Source organism: Cryptomeria japonica, chromosome 5 (genome assembly GCF_030272615.1).
Source record: "Cryptomeria japonica chromosome 5, Sugi_1.0, whole genome shotgun sequence".
In the NCBI taxonomy this organism is placed as follows: domain Eukaryota; kingdom Viridiplantae; phylum Streptophyta; class Pinopsida; order Cupressales; family Cupressaceae; genus Cryptomeria; species Cryptomeria japonica.
In genome coordinates, this window is record NC_081409.1 from 925,036,949 (window position 1) to 925,059,575 (window position 22,627).

Sequence of the window (22,627 nt, forward strand, 5' to 3'; positions counted from 1 at the left end):
CATACTGCTGTAGAAGTTCTTACACCCGCTGGATAAGCGGAAGGGGCTGGCTTGCTGCCCAGTATTGTATTTGAGATTTCATTTCCAGTAGTTATTTGAGCTAACAATCCCCTTGACACCGTATGCTCTCACCTTCCCATATTGGGCTCTTGGTGATCAAAAAGTGAAAGGGTTACTTTCAGCATATCCTTTCTGTGCAAGTTTGACTATTCTAACCTTAACGGATGAATCTTGTTGTGTTAAAAATCAAAAAAAAAAGTAAAGGGGATATTACATATTTAAAGGAGATTAATAAAGTCACTTTATTCCTGGGATTTCAAGAAGTTTCCTAGAGTCAATATAAAAGTACGTTTTGAAGCTCATTTTGACATGCTTGAATTATTTTCTTCCTTTCGGATTTTGAAGAGCCAGCTAAGTAGCATTTGCAGCTGTGTGGGTAGTGTTATGCATCAGTCTGATTTTACAGTGTATCAGCTTTACCAAAGTGTTATTAGACCTGTAACAGCATCTTGTTTCATCTTTACAAGGTATCTTTCAGTTGGTTCATGATTAGACTGATTTGTCTATGTTATTTGGTTCATTTTGGATTGTTACAGCAATAAAAACCTGTAAACAGAATTTTAGATCAGCATATATGATGCAAGAGCATCCATGTTGGACAGGAGATTCAAACTTGAATTTGGCATATTCTTCCTCAAAATTGGAATATTCCTTCTTGAGGCGTAGATTCTTGGAATTACAACTTGTGACAGCTCACAAATTCACTCCTAAAAGATAGCTGTTCAAATAAGCGCCCAAGAATGAGCTATCGAGCAGTTCCTATTTTGGGATCCTGTTGAGTGGAGTTGATGGCATAGTGGACTGATATTCTTCGCAGGTTTGAAGATGAAGAAGAAGAAGAAATTGTAGGTTTCAAGATGCACGAAATGAAAAAGTGTTTTGGCTTGTAATTTCTCTTTATTATTGACTGATTATTATCAGTTTATATCATATTTTAAGTCAGCTCTTTAATTGATTTACATGCGTGGTTTGAGAGGGTTTTCAGCCCTTAATCAATATATCCGCAATTTATGTTTCCTAATGATGAATTGTAACGCATTTTATATTATCTTGTAATTGTACACTCTGTTGAACAAGCATAGATAAGGATGGGTGTTCGCGGTGTGCCTGTTTACTTCTTGTAATTGCACTTTGTTGAATAAAAGAGAAGTGATTGCACTTTGCTGAATAAGCGAGAAGTGATTGTGCTTATTGTAATTGCACACTCCACTGAATAAGCCTAGAAGTGTTTTCTTTCAGTTCTTGCATTGAGCACAATTCGTTGAATAAGCATAGATAAGGATGGTTTGCCGCCTTGTGTGCTTTAGTTAATTTGATCACTTCGTGTTGCTGCATGTTGAATAATTGGGTGTGGTACTATATACATATGCTCTCACCTTGCCCATCTTGGAAACTAGGTGATCAAAAAGTGACAACCTACACTACAAAACCTTTCTAGTTATAGCAGTTATAGATACGCACAACATCACACAAAAACCAGCAGACTCTTAACACAGAAAAAAACATCAAGGAACAATCCAGATAGCCAAAAGCTAAATAGTTCAATTCAAAAACAAATATAAAAATAAAAATCAAGCAGTCTTCCAAAAACAAAGGCAGTTAAATAAAAATGAAATCTTCCAAAATCAATTTCCCTTATATAGGTAATGCAAATCATAGTTGAAAATCTTGGACTTGCCTCGGACTCAGCAAACCAAAAATTTGGACTCGGACTCGGACTCGTGAAAGACTCGGCAAGGACTCGGCAAAAAGAAAAGCCGTAATTTTACAAAAAAACATAAAGAAATTAATGCATTTAGAGAGCATAAGAGCCATAATTGAAACATTACACATGTCACATACTCATAGTTTCAAAATTTCAACTATAAAATGTATAATACCAAGATTTCTTCAATGCTAATTATGATGTTATATGGAGCCTAATCAGACTCAGAGGTTGAATTTTCCCTACTTCCATCAGTGCATTTTCCCCGTATATTTTTCGACGGGGGTTTGGAGGCAGCACCCCCAAGTTGGGGTCAGGGGGCAGCGCCCCTTGCGCGCTCCGCGAGGCCAAAAATACTTTTATTATTTTATAAAGGCGTCGGGTGTTATTTTTATTTTATTTGTCACTCCCTCAGTTATGCCAAATGAAGGCAAAAAAAAATTTTAAAAACTCAATTTTAAAGCTTGCATGACTTTTTTTCTGGGTCGCGCGAGTCCATCTGAAAGACTCGCGAGTCCATGCAAAAGACTCGCGAGTCTTTCAGATGGACTTGCCAGGTGGCGAGTCGACTCGTGGCTCCCATGGACTCGCGAGTCCGTGGCGAGTTGCAAATATTGAGAAATGGAAATACAAAAGCAATTGAGGGAAAAGAAGTCACTATGAAAAGCTTTACTCCATAGGATTGATAAGAATTCCATCAACAAGCAATGACACTAGGCAGGAAATTCATGGATATTCCAAAGAGAACATTTACTTGTAATTATTCTAATAGGCACACATGCTATACCTTGTTGATGCTGACATATATTATTGCAATTAAATCTCGCTTTAGGCAGGCTAAAGGTAAGAAATATTATTTTAAGAAACCCAAAGCTGTATGGCATATTTAGTAAATCTTTACAAACATATTTAAATTAAAAAAATCATGGCAAATGAATCACCTGCCCAATAAGTCAGCAAATGTTCTTGTTCTTCGTTGTCTTTCTTCTCAATGGCCTTGAAAGAGGAGTATATAGGATAACCAATACCTACAACACAGCTGTAAAATGGCAAACATAAGTTTTGCAAAGGAAAAAATTCTCCATACAGCAGGATATTGGGGTGCACACACACTTGCATAACACATCTATGATGTGAACAAGGAAAGCATAACATGTCTTTCCTTTTTCAATGCAATCTACTAATTGTTAATCTTATATTATATCTACAGTTTCATGCTCACTGTCAAGAAGATAGAGCCAGATACAATCATTTGAACAAGTTGAGGAAATAACTTGTGTTGAATTTCTCTCCACCTATCTGGGATTGTTTCTTTTATTGCAAATGATTATTTTTAAAAATATTATAAATGAAAGAATTTAAGGAAAATTCAGCATGTAAAGCACAAACACTAACATATACACGATGGAGTTGCTTTCCTGCTCCATGCTTTGGGACAAGAGCAATATCAAGACAAATTAAGAATTAAAAAGTATAAAACGTAGGAGCAAACAAAAAAATTACACTTATGTCTCAGCAGACTAAAATGGATAGAATGTTTGAGTTAAATATAGCAGAAAGAAACATACTTAGAGGAAGAAAACTATTTCTTCACTAATTGGTTGCAAAGAACAATAGTGATTGAATTCTACAAGTATAACAATCTAAATGCTGAAATATATATTGAAGTTCAAAGTTACAAAAACTACTATTCAACGGTCAGGGAGAACTATGATTCAGCATGTAAGACTTCAACTACTTCCCCCAAGATGAGCAAGAAAACATAGAAAGAAACACGTAGGGATGAAAAAATTACATGTAGAACTAGAGGTTGAACAGAGAAAAACAAAAGTACATGCATACAAGTGTGCTAGGTAAAGGTTGAAAGTGTTGGGAATTAGTGTTCACATAGGTGTCAGCAATATCACATTGTAGGATGCCTAAAATAATAATTAGGTCTGTTAAGGTTTGTTTAATAAGTTCTTATAATAGTGGCGTATATTGAGTTGTTACAAACAACTCAATATTTATAGGAGAGTTGTTATAGAGTAGTTTCTTATAAAGTGGGAAACATAAATCCTATACATGTATGTAATTTGCATTGAACAGGGTGAGACAATGAGAAGAAGCATGTATTATCTTGTGCAATATTATTCCAGCTTCTATTTGACTCTGTCCCATATTCTATGATATGGTACCAGAGCCATTCGTTCTACTCTTCTTTTCCATCTTAGACCTTCACCAGCTATTGAGACCTTGGTTGTTTGATCAGTTGTGTAATGATAATAATTCACCAATCTAAGGTTTCATTCCTGTGGTTACTAAAAACTTCATCGGTGCTGCACATTCAATTATCTCCCGTTTCTTTTTTATTTTATTTTTTGCCTTGGGCTACACTGCACGAATTTGTCACTACTAGGCATCTAAGGAAGTTGCCAATTTGAATCTTGTGGAGGTGCCTTTTACTCAGATCGGACCTGATATTAGCGCATTCATTTCGTGGATCATTATTTCTTTTGATCGAAGCATGTGCATTTCATCTATGGCATTGGTCAGATTGGTCCATGTATTGGGCTGCATCAGCTACCTCTTCATTGGCCGTGTTTGTTGCAAGTAACCGATGTGGCGATTAATCTGCATTTTGTGTGGCTCGATTTCTCTGAGCTGGTTTCTGTGACCAATTCTGTATTGAAGCAGACTTTGGCACCGTTTCTTACCATTTCTATGGTTACGATCTCTTATTTGCGATAGCATTTTATTACCAGTAGGCCCGATATATTATGGTGTTGACTGAGAACACCTAAGCTCGATCTCTTCACTGGTTTGAAGCAGCTGCGATTTTTGCAAATTCAGCTCTTTGTGGAGCTCGGTGAAAGTTTGGAGCGTGTGTAGCTAGTGGTTTGCTAGCTCACTACCAGTCTATTGCATCGTCATTAACTGATTTCTCAAGCAATTCAAGGCAGGCCTGAATCGTGGATCAATCCTTAATTTATGGTTTTACAAAGCACTGCTTCCAATCATCTTTCAACAAGATTGATGCCACTAGTCTAAATAGAAGATGTAAGTAATGCATCATTTTGATGAAAAATTAATTTGTCATTTGCCGATATGTTTTCTGTTGTAATTGTACTTATTGGCCGATATGTTTTCTATTGTGTGTGGTGAGGTGTTACAAAGTGTTTATAGTTTGTAGAGGTTACTAGGTCACAGATTATTTTTATCTATTTTGTAGAGTCAATTTAGATTGTTGATGTAAACAAAATAATAAAATCATTATTGTAGTTGTAATTAGATGCACTCTCGCTTGTACGTGACATCCATTTGGGGGGGGGAGGGAAGCGGAGATTCTAAAATTAAGCTTCAAGGTCAATCAAGGTCAAATATTTTCTTTTAATGGAGAAAAATAGCATATTAATAGAAAAATTTGATGGTTCAGAATTCCACACGTGGCAAATCAAATTACAATTGATCCTTATTGAAAAGGATCTATGCGATATAGTAAGTGGAGCAATAAGAAAGCCAACTAATGTTGATGAAAGCACAAAGTGGACTATGAAGGGTCGAAGAGAAATAGCTTTGATTGGTCTTGCACTTTCATATGCATAGCTCCACCACATTGACTTATCGAAGACCTCAAAAGAAGTATGAGATAATTTGAATACTTCATTTGGATCAAAAGCATCAACTGCGAAGATGGGTCTAAAGCAGAAATTGTTCGGGCTGAAAATGATGGAGGGTGACAACGTTGTTCAACATATCAATAAGTTTTGCTCCTTTTTGAATCAATTAACTAGGATAGATGCTAAAGTAGTTGATGATGATTCAAAGGCTATTTTGTTAAATATCATGCCTCCTAGTTATGGCAACATTGTTTTCACAGTAAACAAAGTAGATGCTACCCTGGAAGAAATAATATCTACTTTGATTGATGAAGGAGCTAAGAAAATTGATTCAACTATAGAGGAAACTACAATGTATAGAAAAAATAGGCCTAACCATTCCTCCAAATCTAGTTCTTCTACATCAAAGTGAAATGGTTTCTTCGAGAATAAAATTTTGTGCTACTGTTGCAAGAAGGGACACATTGTTATGAATTGAACTCAATGTTGCAAAGATCTCCTTGATGGCAAGTTAAATACAGAGAAGGCATCGGTTGTAGATGATGATGAAGAATGCCTTCATGGGGTGGCTACTGAAAACCCTCCATACGAAGATAGTGAGGAGGAATAAATAAAATCTACTAGAGGTTGGAGGCACAAGAGGTTGGAGGACATTCAACGACCTCTCGTCAATCACTAGTGATGGGGTTGTGAAATTGTATTAGTGACAATTATTTGTGCCAAAACAACTAAAGTTAAGATCAGTTTCCAGGTGGCAACGGAAACTGTTTCATATCCTTTGTGATCAAAGTGGCAATGATCTATAATGATGGCTGCATACACGACAACGAGGGCTTGGTGTTCAAGCTTTTTATGTTGTGGTTGGATGTGTATGTCCCCAATCACTATTGTTGGTTGTTTGTGAATGGATGTGTTTGTCTCCATTCACAAGATGATGTAAATGAATGGATGTGTTTGTCCCCATTCAAAAGATGCTATAAGTGATTGGAGGTGTTCATCCCCAGTCACAAGAGTTGGTAATTATGATTGGATGTGTTTCTCCCCAATCATAATTGTTGTGAGCAAAGGTGTGTCCCTATTCATAACCTTGATGTTGGATAGATGTGTTTGTCCCTATCCTAACTTGATGTAAGACCTTGGATGGATGTGTTAGTCCCTAGCCTTGGTTCCATGGGTATATGGATTTGTCCCTATCCTTGGATGAGAGAATAGTAAGCGCAGTGAGGCTAGTTATGTTGGGTACGGTTGTCTTTGTCAATGCCCGCTACAACCACCAGACACAAAATCCATGAGAGGCGGTTAAGCCATGTCGTAAACCCACCGCTTGTGCTGCACAGAGACCAAGGGCACACACCTTGCAACAATCCCCCCCTCAGCACAAGCAGGGTTTGAACCCATGACCCAGCTCTAATACCATTTGTTGGGTACGGTTGATGTTGCACCAAAAAGTCGACCTGTCAATGCCCTCTACAACCACCAGACACATAGAATCCACGAGAGATGGTTAAGCTATGTCGCAAACCCACCGCTTGTGTTGCACAGAGACCAAGGGCGCATGCCTTGCAACAAGTTCTACTATTGCTTGTCATGAGTAGATGTGTATGTCCCTACTCACACCTTAGGATGAACTTCTGAGTGTGGTCATCAAGTATTGTGATGTACTTTCTCCCTATGTTCACACTAAAGGGGTTGTGATGCAAAGCATCCACCAAACCCAACCAATTAGGGAGATTTCTTTCTCTCAACTTACCTAATTCAATAGATAACAAGCTCCACTCGCTCACAAACTCTTCACAAGGCTAGAGGTTACTCACAAAGTCTTCATACCCTCAAGACACATTCTTCACTCATAGACTCTCCCTCTCTCTCTACCCACCATTGACATACTCAACTAGGTCTTCACAACATGTTTGTGCTCATCCACAAGTCCTTTAGCATCATTCTTCAACAACACTCTTTGTAGCCTCTTGACCAACACCATCCCTTCACTAGGTTTCCAACCTCCACTTTCAACATGTAAAGAACTCTCACAACTCAGTCACCCTTGGCAGCACTCAAGGCTTCACAACAACTCTACTCTTGACTCTATACCCTCCCAACCAACCCAAAATGACATAACAATAATTATTGAGGGCTCACTGTTTTTAGGACAGTCAAACATGCTTTAGGATAGTCACACTATGTGCAGGGACAGTCATGGATTCATGGCTCATTCCTCATTTATAGGGTTTCAAACAACAACCAAAATGAAGGAGGGATCCTCTACTCTCTACCCTATCTTCAAACACAACAATCACTCCCACTTCAACCTTCCAATATTCACTGAATCTGCTCACTGTCAACTGTGACAGTCAAGGTTCTCTCACCGAGTCAGTCATAAACTCTTCATGTTTGTTTTGTCACCTTGGCTTGACAACCAATGGAACACGTTTTTTTTGGCACCTCCACACACCCCTCACTGCCTTCTGTAGACCTTCAAGGACCAACCCTGCACTTACATTCACCATTCACCCTTAACTCTCTGTCATATCAGTCTGAGACACCATAAATCAGACTTCTCCAACACATTTGCACGTGCCAAATGCTTCATGGTACCCTGCAAAACATAAGACAACTAAAGTGCATATATAAAAAACATTTCCACTCATCTGGAGTGGCTTATTTGACATGGAAGCAAAACAAAAGCAATTTTAGCAGTCTCGGTTTACCCTAGATAAGGGTTTAGACTGATTTCACCAAAGTCCTTTTATCTCTCTCAAAACACAATGAAATCGGATGCCACAAAAAGGAAATTAGAGTACATTCATTCCTAGACAATGTCCAATGATCCCTCAATAAAAATGAATCAAATTTGATATTGAAAAGTATCCAAAATCAGACTGCTACGTATGGAAAACTCAGAAAAAAGTGCAGGAAACAATGAAACTTTTATTGATTTTTTGATTGTTCTTTACATCCACACCCATCCAACCTCTAAATCAACGTGGGAATGGCCTATTTGAATGCCTCCAAGGCCTCCCAACTGACATAACCACCTTTTGGATTTGTTTCAACTAACCAACCCCTAATTGCTCTTACAATGAAAAATTGCCTTGACAACATTTTGGCAACATTGACAATTTTATCAAAAATGCAACCTAGACTCAAACCAAGACTTTTGTGACTCAAAACCAATATGAATAGGTCCAAATAGGACTAAAATACCTTCATATATCATAAAATACCATACATGACCCTATTGAGACATATTTGCCACAAAATGACAATTTTGACAATTCTTGAGCAATATTAACAATATGACCCTAATAGGACTTAGCCTGACATCCAATGGTCTCAATGACCTTATTACATCACATGTGGTCTTAAAAGACCTTATTTACAACTCTCAACCTTCAAAATACAAAGGATTCATAGTTGGCCTCATAGAGGTTTGATGGTAGCCTAGGTGCCCCTGCACCAGGTTGTTGGGAATTAGTGTTTACATGGGTGACCTTGTCCCCCTCGCCGGTTAAGGCGAGCATTGAGAGCGAGATATGGTCCCAAGTGCTAATAAATGTTGTTTACGCTTCCCCATGATGGTTCAATTGTCTACTCGACTTCTCATTGCCATTGTTATGTGCCGCTATGCACCCACATCATAATCCGTTAATAATATCACTGGCAATTCCTAGGTAAACTATCGAGTCCTCCCCACCCTGCATTGAAAGGATGCTTCATTCTATTAGTATTTAGAGTTGGATGGTGGAGAGTGATTTATCGATTGGCTTGGTCGAAACCAAGGTTTCTTTCCGCTCTTCCCACTGGGATCCTGCCTTCCCAAGATTATCCACCCACCTTGAGAAGATTGGTTTGGAGCCCCTTGAGTGCCTCAATGCACTTTATCGATCGGAGGTGGAACAAATAAACGAACAAAAATGAAAGTAAACTTTAGCCCCCCCTACTATTTGCCCTTTTTCATATTATTCTAACAAGCTAATTAATAAGGACCTCCAACTATATACCTCTTGATTACTATACCCCCCACCCCCAAAAGAATAGTTATCTACCTCTGCATGCATGCACCGGCAATAGCCATAGAAGCTCTCTGCATGCACCAGCAATATACAAACCCTCCCGAATAATCTAATAATAGGCCCCTTCAAATAGTAGGGGTAGGGGCCATAGCAGCCCTCCTTGTGCATGCACAGGCAATATAGTAGAAGCCCTCTGAACCGGCCCTTCAAAATAGTAGGGGCCATTTTTCCCTCTGAACCAACTTCTATCTATAATAACCCTCTTCACCGACAATAGCCATAGAAGCCCTCCCGGCCCCCCTCTTTTCTATATTGTGCAGTACTCGTCAGCTTTATCAGGTGTGATTGCAACAGTTGCTTTCGATGAAGCCGGCGGAACCTGCATTGTTTATGAATCTCGGCCATGGAGGCAAAGGGGACAAGGTCGGAAGCAGCATTGCTCGGGTATCTGGATCTATGTTCAGAAGTCCCGCTTGCTTCAAGCATTGGATTTCAATGACTCTTTCTCCTCATGTAGCTTTCAGTCCTAAGAGTTCTCCACTCCTTACCCCCAGGGACACTAGCACTTTGTTTGGATGTGGTCGACCTCCGTTCGATCCTGCAGAACCAATTCCTTCAATCAAGAGAGAAACCCTAGCAAGCTTTCTTCCTTTCTCAGGTGTTAGCAATATCACATCATAGGATGCATAAAATAATAATTAGGTTTGTTAAGGTTTGTTTAACAAGTTATTATAATAGTGGTGTATATTGAGTTGTTAAAAACAACTCAATATTTATAGGAGAGTTGTTATAGAGTAGTTTCCTATAAATTAGGAAAAACGAATCCTATATATGTCTGTAATTTGTATTGAACGGGGCGAGAAAATGAGAAAAAGAATGTATTATCTTGTGCTGTATTATTCCAGCTTCTATTTGACTCTATCCCATATTTTATGATAGAAAGTTAAAGGAACCAAGACATGTATGCAATAGAGTGGAGAGACCATCAGTTTTAGGATTTAGTAATTTATGAATTGCTACTCAGTGTTGAAATGGTCAGCATACACATCTAGAAGGTGAGATGACAGTCAAATGTGGTGAGGATCTCATCCTCATACAGAACTCTCCAATTTCAGTTAAGAACTTCAGTATCAGTCATATATATAATAATTCTCAAGAGCTTGGCCATATCACTTCAAAGTAGTATCACTTGTCTCTATAATTATGCTCACTCATCTCAGTTAAATAAATTAAATGAATTTGTATCTATTATATCTATAATTAACTTGCTACATAAACTTATGTAAATTGTCTAATCCAAGTTTATGAAGCAAAGACAGCTAAAATATCTTAAGAGAGTCCCATAATCTAATTTTCCATAATCATCTTTTGACAAGTTAGTGCCTGTTTCCATAGGAGATGGTGCAGAGTTGCAGTGATTCAGGAGGATCTGACTTCACAAAATGCCATGTGCCATCTAGTGACTTCATTGGATTTCATGTGCTATGCACCATTAGCTTCCTGGTCTCAATCCTAACTACCTCTTGTTAATGTGGTGCCACCAAGTGCTACCTATACCAACAAAATCTTTTACTCCTATGTCAAGATATTGACATAAGAAGACAAAGCCTGGAAGACCAATAGCAAGAGATAGACAGTGTTCTTGTAACAGTCCAACTTCAACTTCTCCTACACTTGTACAAACATGGCATACCTATTCATCAGGGTTCAACTTTATATCCTCCTCCTACACTTGTATAAACATGTCACACCTATTCATTAGGGGCCTTCTTTAAGGCTCATTGTTTTGGTTGCATAATGCATCCATCTTCCCTCAGATTGTATGCAAAACTTACATATTTGTAAGTTAATTTAATGTGTTAAGTTTTGCTTTACCGTTCCCTTAGTATATTTTATTGTCCTCTTTGTCATGCTACTCTGCATATTTGTTATGAGTACCAATAAAAATTGTTTCAGCTAATAATACACTAAACCCTCGTTTGCTATTCTTGTCTCTCAATCCCTCATATCAACCTGGGCCCTAAACTAGTGCTATCAAATTAATAATTCCCATAGTTCCATAAAGTTTCTTAACGGGGGGATGAGAGGATGTGGGGACGGGTTTTTGAGGACGGGGTGACCAAAGGCCTAAATTTGGGGACAGTGAGGGGACGGTGGCAAAGTGGCAGTAGGGGGACAACAGCAAAGCAGCAGTAGGGGGGGCGTACTAATATACAATTTGAGATAAATTGAAATATTCAAGGCAAAATCTACAATATAACATCTTTGTGAGTACCCTATGAAAGGAAAACAAGTTTTCACAAAGTTAAAGGTTGCAATCACTATGTAATGGCTTGTACCATATACCAAGCGACCTGACAACATCCCTAGCTGAGGTGGAAAAGGTGGTGGTGTTGTGGGGGACGTTTCCCCCAAGTCCCCAAGTCTCGAAAAATGTCCCCATACAAGGGAGGTGAGTTTTTTGGGGCGACGTGTCCTCGTGGAACAATGATAATTCCTCATCTCATTATTCCTATTCAGTCTCTATCCATCAATGCACAATTATGCGAAGTTTAGTTACAAACGGATCAGTCTTGGAATTCATGATCTTTCGTTTGACTAACCTTACCATTTCCTTGACACCAACAAATGTAAGACAAAACGACACTTGTAATTCTAGGCCCAACATGGTACTAGAAGATGATGAAAGATGCTTTACAAAAACAAATGCTATATGGCAAAACAGGGAAAAGAGTAGAGACAAATTATTGATAACTTTGCAAAACTCTTGCAACAAGAGCAATCCTCCTAGAAGTAGCCATATAAATCAACCAAGAAGCCTTTAGGAGGCCAAACACTAAAGATAAAAGGAAGCCTGCACATCCAATTTGTAAAGAAAAGATAAATATCCATGCCCAAATAATTGATTTAATCATATTTGATCCTACTTTGGCATAAACTCTTTCTGAGTCAGAAAATATTGTATTTGCTATCTTAAAAGTTTAACTTATTGGGAAATCAATTTTTAAGTTAACAAGCATGATATTATCCTTACAGAAACCTGGTCTGGTTTGGTTGACATCTGAAAAGAATCTGTAAAATCTCCATTCAATTGCTAAACAAATTGCCAAGCAGATGGACGTGAGGAACATTAAAAAGATTATTGCTGTCAGGAGAAAGGCAAACGGTTCATTAGTTAGTTAGTTAATACTATTGTTAATGAAGAATAAGTCCAATTGAGGGCATAATTGATTAGGTTGTTTGCAAAAGTCATGATGGTGGGAGATACAACTCCACATCATGCCCATTCAATGGGTATATGAGGAGGATCGTGGATTCTCAAGAAAGCAGGGAATGTTTGTCTTATGTATTTATTTATGCCTGCAGTGCTCACATGAGCCTCTAGACAACCAAGTGAGACGAGGGTGACTACCCATCCAATTGCAAGGTGGAGGACGCATGCACAAAGGGGAATACTGGCAGAGACAGTGTCAAAAGTTGCACAAATACAAAGCTATAACAGGAAGGGCAACAGGGATCGTAATTCAGATCAAATTCATAACTAATCCAATCGCATGATCATAAGGATATAAGTCAGGGACAGCAATCTTACCAAATTAAGATCTGAAACTATATTCTTGTAGCAATACTACGATCCAGTGAATTCCAATAATCTTAGTACATTTTGCAGATCCATTGCATATTGAATTTTATATCAGATAAGAAGGTTCTATCATTGCATTTCATATTCATAGAAATCTCATGAATTAAGCCCTTCTTGATTTGAGTATTATATTACGATAATTCCATTAGACATTTCTAATCAAGACCCTAAGAATCATAAGTATAATTGTCTCATTAGATTGTAAAGATAGAGGAAATCTTACAAGGGGCACTACAAGTGGTATCAGAGCTGGTTAACCTGCCAGCCTGTGAAGGTTTATGAGTGAAAGAGAGAGGAGATATTACAATAGGGATATAAGAAGACAGTGGATGCCTGCCCAAGTTCTGGAGGGTGAGACAACTTCAAATATCTTGGGTATCCACCAAGGATCGACACTGAACAACAGCACTAACAGTCCTGAATCGTTAAGTAGTGAACAAAGAAGCATAAACATGGGAGATATGGCAGACCGTATTGATCAATTCATGGCAGAACAACAAAACACAAAAGAGAGAATGGCACAATTATTAGACATGTTGACTCAAACCATGGTGTCAATAATGGAGGCAACAATGGAAATGAAAACCATTCAATTAACAATATAACTCCAAATACGCGTGTTCCTACAACAAGTTCTAGACCAATGATACCTACCTTTCCACCTACAATGGAGCATCAAGAGAGCAATGAAACCACATTGGTAGATTTACAAGATCAATTCTGTCAAGATTGGATAGATGGAGGGTTGCAAACCGATATGTCCCTTAGAGACTACATGGACCTAAGAATGACACACTTACCCAATAAGGGTGATAGAGATAATCACCTTGATCTAAGGAGAAAGATTTGTAGACTCAATTTTCCATACTTTGATGGTTCGGGGAAGACCACAGCATATGATTGGGTTCAAAAAGTTGACACATTTCCAACTCAACCCAATGCTAGAGGAAGAAGCAATCAAGTATGCTGCCCTACACCTAGATGAGATGGCTCAAGAATGGTGGCACCATGGCATGATCACTATGGGCCATGCACAAGTTACCTCATATGTGGAGTTCACAGAGAAACTAATAGAAAGATTTGGCAACAAGGATCCCGAGCTTCATTTCAAGGAATTGGCACAATTAAAGTAATGGGGAACAATTGATGAATATATTGCTGATTTCCAAAGACTTTCTATGTTGGTCACCGACATTTTTGAGAAAAGTTTGTGTTGTGAACATTTCACACATCACCCCATCACAAATGGGGACTCCCTCTTTTTCTTTCAGTTTTAGGTCTTAGGTTAGCTTAGTGGCAATTAGATCCCTTAGATTGAATAAGGTTTAGTTGATTTAGTCCTCAACACCTTGGCAATGAACGATATGTGTTAATCATTTCATTTGATCATTATCATCAGAGATGAAACAATGAATGCAAGTGTGAACATCAGTCTTGAGAGTTTTGATGTTGGATGCAAGACAATCAAGATGAAGGCCCAAACACCATGGAGAAGCTTTGTTGATGATGTAAGACTCTTAGAGAGGGCGAGGTGAGTGCCACTACTCACAAAATTAAGCAAGTGAGGTCACTGTCAGTGACCCCTCAAAACCCCGACCTACCTCACCCTACTGTCAGCAACCCCCCAAATGTCCGACCTGCTAATAGGCATTTCCTGTGACCCCCCAAAAACCCGACCAAGGTGTGTTCGTCTTTACACTTGGTAGAAGGAAGATTTCTTGAAGTATATGTGTGATGTTTGAGAGATAGTGATGATGACATGAATAAAATCTTCTGATAATGACTTGAGAAGCTTTAAAAACCAAGTAATTGAGTGAACAAGATAGACATCTTTAGTCACTGTCAGTGGACCACCAAATCCACAATCTTATTGCATGATTTCCAGTCAGTGAGGGCTAGAATCCACGACTTTCTTGGGGAGACTGTCAGTGCCCTTCAAAAAGTCTGACCGCTGCCAATTGAGCTCCAAATGTCCGACCATGTTGAATGAGCTTCCAGTTAGGCTTGAAAAGTCTAACCTAAGGTGAAAGATAAAGTAGTTTTTTGAGGCTGATAAAGTGAGAGATCAAAAGGCGACAATTCAAGCATGTAGAAGGCAAGAGGAAGGTGAATTCAATGAGTTAAACAAAATAGAAGGAGAGATCAAATGATGATCAACGAAATTTGAAGGCATTTGGAAGTCTTTGCTTCCACTTAAAGGGCTATACTCATGACTAAGGCATTGTCAAAGCCTACCTAAATGCCCAGCCATCCTAAGTGCCACTGTCCGTGCAGGGTCAAAAGTCCAAACATTTTTGGTGATAGCAAGTGCCCCCCACAAAAAATGCGAACTTCCAATGAGCACCAAGAAACCTGACCACTTCTAGTGAACACTAAGAAACCCGGACTTCCTATGCATGTCCAAAGGTTCAATCACTTTTTGTGATCTCCAAAACTGAGTAAGGGGGAGATGTATTTGAGCGCTAAAGATTGAAAGAGGGGCCTGCCTAAGAAGTCAACACTTTGACTCAAATTCATATTAAATGACAAGTCCGCCTTTTCAAAACAAATTTGTAAATCATTTAATGAAAACAAGTTGGCCTAGTTGGGATGAAAAGATGCACACAACCCCCCCCCCCCCCAATCTCTATAAAGATAGGATTGATCATTTCATTTGATCAATCCATGATATTGTTTTCAGGTGCAGCGATTTTTAATCAAGAAGCAGCGATTCCATTCAAAAACAAATTGAATTCATCATTTCAAGCGCAGCAAATCCATCTTCAAATCAGCAATTTTGTTTCCATTCAGGCATAAGGCTAATTCATCATTGCAAGAAAAGCGGATTGATCACCCAAACATCAGCGATCTCCTCAAACAGCAAGTCTTCTTCTAAGATTGGTTAATTTGTCACCCTTAGGCAGCAATCTACATCAGATCATTATTGATCTCCCATTACTACAGCGACATATATCCATTGTTGAAGCAGAATTGACAATATTGAAGGGCAGATTTCAATACAAGCATCATTTAAGCATTCATCAACAGTAATATCAGGTCTGAATTTGACAATTTTTGAAGCATTTTCATCAGGATTGTTAGTGTAGGTTTTTTATATTTATTTTCCCTAAACATTATTAATCATACTTAGGTTATATTAGGATGGCTTATGTGAGGACACGTGGCATAGTCCTACATTTGCATGTGTCATTCACACCCACATTTGGGTGGTTGAATGTCACACCCTCTTTTGGACTCATTTGCCACCTCCCCATAACCATTTGTTTGTCCCTACTTGAGTTGGTTTGCCACATGTTTGGCATTTTCCAAGTAGGCACAACTCCCACCTAATTTGGTTATTTGGGAATTATTATTCCTCTTGGAATTATGTGCCCACATTTTGCTAAATAATCAGCACTCACCTCTCCCTTATGAGTTAACTCAAATGAATTCATATCAGCTTAGTCAGTACAAGGGAGTGCTGATCCATATTGTATCATTTGGAGTGTGATAATATCATTATTCTGTTATCGCACCATATTTCAGCATTTCATCCTCTCTATTGCTCTCATGTAGAAGGTTGATCTTGGTTTTGCAGGTGATCCTAGGAGATTGTGTCCATCAGTGACTTTGACAAGGACCAGGTCTAATTCTATGATATTAAAGTCAAAAACCAGGGTTTCAAAACACTTAGAGAGATTAAATTCCTTTCAATATTTGTTTCAAAAACGTTTCATTTGATGATTCATGTCTTGTAATTGAAATACATTGTAATTTAATGATTTGAACAAAGTCTGACTTTTTTTATGGTCTAAGGTTTATACATATGCCTAGGATTTTAATGATTTTGTAAGCTTTTAAGGAAGAATTGCTAACCTAGATGCATCTTTCAATATTGTAGACATTAAGGTTATATCAAAACCCTAACTTAGACAACTCTTTCAGGTAGAACATGGCAGCCCCTAAGGCAACAGCAGTCACAAGACAAACCCTTATCAAGGAAGTTTCGAAGGGAGTAATGTTTGAATCGAAGATCACATCATTACGGAGCAATGTAGGAGATACCAACCTAGGGCAATTCAACATGAAGAAATTCTAGGGTCCCCTATACACAAGCAAACCTTCCAAATTTTTGAAGAAGATGATCGAGAGCGGCATACTACAAGCAACAGGCTTCCCTCCGGCCATCCAATGCAATGAGTCGATAGTTGAGTGTGCCAAACACTATAATGTTGGCACTAGAACGATAGTAGCACTTGATGGTAGAGTACTTGCCTACCTATCCGAGATAGCCATCGGTGAAGCCTTCCACATACAGGATCGCAAAGACATGATCTACAAGAGCAAAGAAGCAACATGGGCATTCTATGAAGATGATCCTGACAAATGCCTTGGCATAATCAATAAGTATTGGTTACTGAAGAGTACACCCGGCATATCCAAAATACCCAACAAGCTCCACAGGATTGATTTCAAGGAAGAATTTGGTGATTTGATCACTTTGATCAACCGAGTTATAGGAATCTCTCAAGCATCTCCATTTGAGAATTGGATGTTCTACTTCATGGAAATGGTGTCTACAAGTAAAGAAAAGATCAATTGGGCGAGAATCATAAGCAACAACCTTGATTTACAATTGAAGAGACTTGGGCATACCAAGACATTTTACATGAGTTCATATCTCATATATTCACTTGCTAGAGCTCATGAATATGCAAGATTGATATATAGAGGGCCAATTGGAACTAGAGCTGGAGAGAAGGGAGCATGTGAATCCTACACGCAACTGCATTACCCAAGTAAGACTCATTATAGAAGGGTCAAGGATGCTTTCACCATGCATTTGACAAGAACATTGCAAGGTGGTATTCATCAAAGATTATCCTTGTAGGCGAAGGAGTTAGTAAATAAATATGGTGCTTGGTATATCCAAATCCCCAAGTTCACCTATATAAGAGTTCAAGGATGCTCTTGTCCACCCTACATGCTACCACGCTATCCTACCAACAAGATAGTATTGCTGGAGTTAGTAAAATAGTTAATCACATATGACAAAGTGCAAAACAATAGGCACAAGAGAGGGATTGATTTTCACATCTCAGTTGGGCAATCAATAGAAGTGTGTCCATCCTTGCATGCAGCTGAGAAATCAGAGGAAGAATTGAGATCCTATTCCCTTATCCCATATTTCTCTAGAGAAAACTTTGATCCTTAGGGTAACATGAGAAGAGCCAATGGGAGAAGGCACAAGCATAAGCTACAAGTGGAGGACTATCGGATGAATGACTAAGATGATTTAGAGATAAGAAAGATGTGTTCAAGGCTACCGATCGACATCGTCATGATGTGTAAAATTTTCAACATTCCAGATCAGGCACAAGATAGTGGAAAACGCCTCCAGCCTGTATATGAACAAGAGAAAGACAAGAAGGTAGAGGTAAATTGGATTGATGTTGAGATCACTGATTTGAAAGACTTGATGAAGCCAATCTTAGCATACACATGGCGATGGGTAGACATCCAAACTCGGAAGTTGAAGAGCCAAAATGGACAGCTGACATTTGATTTGATGGGAGAGTCAGACTCATCTGATGAAGAAACAAAAGCATGAGCGTGAGTGGAAGTGCCACCCAGTCAGTCCACTCCAGAGGCTCAAAGAGGAAAGAAAATCCTAAGGATCATCACACAAGAAGCATAAATCAATTCAGGATGTCCTTCTACTAGTACTTAATGCATACATGAGGTAGAGATGAATCAGGCAGCCGACAAGGAGAGTCAGCCAACTAGGGGAAGCATAGATCATGACATGAATGAATCCATGGAGTCTACAATTCAAGATAATAGATGTGAGAAGACGGACAAAGAGAAACAACCCCAAGTACAAGACAATTCAGCACCACATGAGCAAACTGGTAATAGAGAAGGCGAAGATGTATATGTGGATATAGAGAATGAAGATAAAGAAGTAACCTCTCCACCCCGAGAAGATCAATAGCTCAAAGAGGTGCAAGTAGGAGAAGAAAGATCCGCTATCCCAACATGGCCTAAGGAGAGATTGGCAAAGGAAGTCATAGTGGTGGAAGAAGAGCCTATAGATGATTTAGACAACCTCCTAAACAAGGCTCAAGAGACAATTGAAAAGAAGAAAGCCACCAAGATGTCAAAGATAATGAAAGATAGTACAGGATCTCAAGTGATACAAATTGGCACTCCAAGGGTAGACAATCCTGAAGATGAGATCATAGCAGAAGAGTATGACAAAGACTATTGACTTAGGCCCTCCCAGCACTGAGAAGGCAATGGAAGACCTGAATGACATAGTAAAAACAGTCCATGATATGTTGAAGCTCGAGGTAGAGAAGAACAAGAAACTCAAGAGAGAAGTGAGTGCATTGAGGAACATAATCCCTCAAGAACACCTCCACCGCTGCTTCCTCTAGACTCGGTTGATAATTTAGAAAAGATGAGGACTTCAGCTCATCTGATGAGGAGTTGGATAGACAAGTCTTTCAAGAAGGCAAATGCATTTGTGAAGGATAGACAAGTCTTTCAAGAAGGTAAATGCATTTGTGAAGGAACTGATGAGGATATATGATAAAGTTTCAAGTGTTCTCAACAAAACTCAAGTCCTCGTGGTAGCTTATGATGTTTTCACTTTCACCAAAGATTATACCATGCTGAGACTGCAAGCAATGAAGAATTTACCTAAGCAGACTTTGGTGGATGGAGGAGTGTTGAAAGATGGACAATCACATGATTTCCAGCATTGGTATAACTTGCTCCGAATGAGGAAGGTCATCTTAGGATATTAGCAGTGGTTGCACTCAAGTAGACAATGCGGTAAATGTGATACATGATAAAATCGTGGAAGTAGCTGAAATCATACTTGAGAAAGAGATGAATGAAGGAATCCATATACATGTCGATCAGCTGATTAAGAAAGTAAAATTCATATTATTTGGGACAGCCGGATCACATTCAGAGAAGCAGCTGGAAGACATGCACTCATTCATGGTACTTGCCAGCAAGACTAAAGATATTGGGCTAGGATGGGAGAAAACCTTTGCTTCTGCCCTAAAGGAGGTGAGCTTCATGGAAGATCAGTTAAAGAACGTACCTGCTGCTCCAATAACTAAGATTGAGATTATAGTGTCCAGATTCGTTGAATTTGCAGCAAAAGAAAACGATAAGGGGCACAAACTTCTAGAAGATAGTTTGTTATGATCGCATGTGGCGTCTTTTTTCTCATTGGAGGATTTTTCCTTGAAGTTTGTGCCAAATGGATGTCACATTCCCATTGGCTGATATTTGATAATTTGGAATGAGTTAGGTATTTGTTGTAACAAACCCTAATTAGGGTTTAGGTGACAAGATCTTGACCCTTGATTCTGATTTAATCTTGGCCATTCATTTTATTTGAGAGCACTATATAAGCTCCACTCATTTCATTTGTAAAGGATCGATTAGAAGATTTTTGAAGAATTGTTGCTTTGATACTGCCAAAAGTAATAAAATCATTTAAGTGTTGGTGACTTATTGTGTTTTGGAGCATTTGCTTGTTTCTTCATCCTTTTATGAGAGAACTTAATATCTAAAAAACAAAAAACAAAAAGATAGAATAGAATTTGCTTAAGTATTTAGAAGAATGAAATATTCATGTGCATGATTGATGGTGAAGCTCGAACTAGTATTTCATCGATGGTGAAGTATCTTGCATAGTCAACTAAACTCATTTTAGCCAAACTTAACTTCAATTGCTACTTCCTCATTGATATGCTTCATCTTGATGGTATCTATGATTGTAGTGGTGATTTGAAAATTATTAGCTATCCCTAGAAGTTTGCACTGGCTTTGTGGAGATGTTCTTCGCATGTTAAAGAAAAGCTTAGTTGAGTCTCACTTAAAGTCGTTCATTATTCTTGCATTCCTACTGTTAATTTAGCATCCCTAAACCTTCATCCTCTTTTACACTTTTTTTAATCAAAAGATCATTAGTAGTAGTAGAAAGAAATTCATTGCAACATCATTCATACAAACAGAATTCCTTGTGATTAAGAAGTTTCATTCCTTTAAAGAACAATTATGTAAGTCCCCTTGGAGGAGCAACAAACACATCAACCATTGAAGCTATCCAACACGTCAAGCCCTGACATTGTAAACCTTGGAGTCGTCTCAAGTGATCCTCGTGTTCAACATTTGAGAAGTCTTTGTTCAAGAGAGGATAGAGTATTCAATACTTTATTTTGTGTTCAATAGTGCATAAAAAACACATCAACAGGTTGGTTGTTCTACTTATGGATGGCCTAATGGACCCTCTAAGAGGTTGGGTCAAAGCTCTCAGCCCTAATACACTTCAAGAAGCAGTCAAGAAGGCTCAAGATATAGACTCAAGTGCAACAAAGAACAAAATTCCATCAAAGGCATCATCAATTCAAGAGGGCAAAGCAAAACAACCTTTCCAAATGGAAAGGCCATGGAGGAACAAAATGGACGAAGAAACTAGGCAAGAGCTAAGGAGGAAGAAACTTTGTTTTACTTGTAAAGAACCTTGGGAACCAGAACATAGATGCCTCAACAAGGGAAAGATTCATTATATTGAGGTTGTGCCTGCTAGTGATAAAGAAGACAAGTTTGATCAAAGCAGCGAACAAGATGAAACAGACGAAGAACCATTAAAGACAAAGGAGCTTCCACCTAAAGAAAAGAAGGGTGGTACAATTGCCACTCTGACCGGAACTCAAGGACTTAACTCTTTTAAGATTCAAGGTGTATTGCAAGGACAAAGGATAACGGTGCTAATTGATAGTGGAGCTACTCATAACTGTATTAATTCAGCTTTGGTTGCCAAAAAAGGACTTCAAACAATTGAGAATGGCGAATGGCTACCAAATGTCTTGTTCAAGGCTACAAACTTCATTACCAAACTTACAATGTCATTTCCAGATTTAAAAGGGTTTTGAAAACATGATTTGTGAAGTGTTAATATTATTTTCATTCATTTCATAATAATATGAAGAAAGAATTATCGTGAAATCTTAAGGTTCTTTATCATGAATTAGGAATGTGTAAGTTTGAGTTTCATTTCATTCTTATTGATTCAAAATATGTTCTTTTTCAGGTTTGATGCAAGGAATGAGGTGCATGGAACATGGAGTGAAGGACTTCACAACATGAAAGAGTCAAGTTTCAAGTCATACAAGGAAATAGATCAAGGATGAAAAAACTCAACAATGCAAGGAGAATCAATATCAAGGAATCCACATAATGAAGGAGAATCAAGAACATGTTCCACATTTCAAGAGGATCACCAAAGAAAGATTACTCTCCAAGGAGGAAAAATTGGAAATCGAAGATCAAGGTGAGGACTCTACAAGATGATCAATGCAAGACAACATCAAGATGATAGCAAGATCTAGACATTCAAAAGGATCACCTACAATGGGAGGATCAACTTTGACAAGAAGACCAAGACAAGATGATATCCAAAGAGGAATTCCAAGAATGAAGAAGGATAGCAAAAGATGAAGAAGAACATTCAAGGAGATGATGCAATTTGGGAATATGAACCATCAGAATCAGTCAAGAGGCTAGACAATGTTTAGTATCAAGAGATATTGCTCGAGATGAA

General features: G+C 38.4%; 1 protein-coding gene across 2 annotated transcripts in view; it reads right to left on the reverse strand.

The window, feature by feature from the left end:
- LOC131066262 (HVA22-like protein k) overlaps positions 1–22,627 on the reverse strand; it is a 131,973-nt gene that overhangs the window by 58,000 nt on the left and 51,346 nt on the right. For both annotated transcript variants that reach the window (XM_058000990.2, XM_058000989.2), the window contains one exon: positions 2,707–2,804. In XM_058000990.2, coding sequence (XP_057856973.2) covers positions 2,707–2,804 — 98 coding nt within the window. The remainder of the gene's footprint in view (positions 1–2,706; positions 2,805–22,627) is intronic.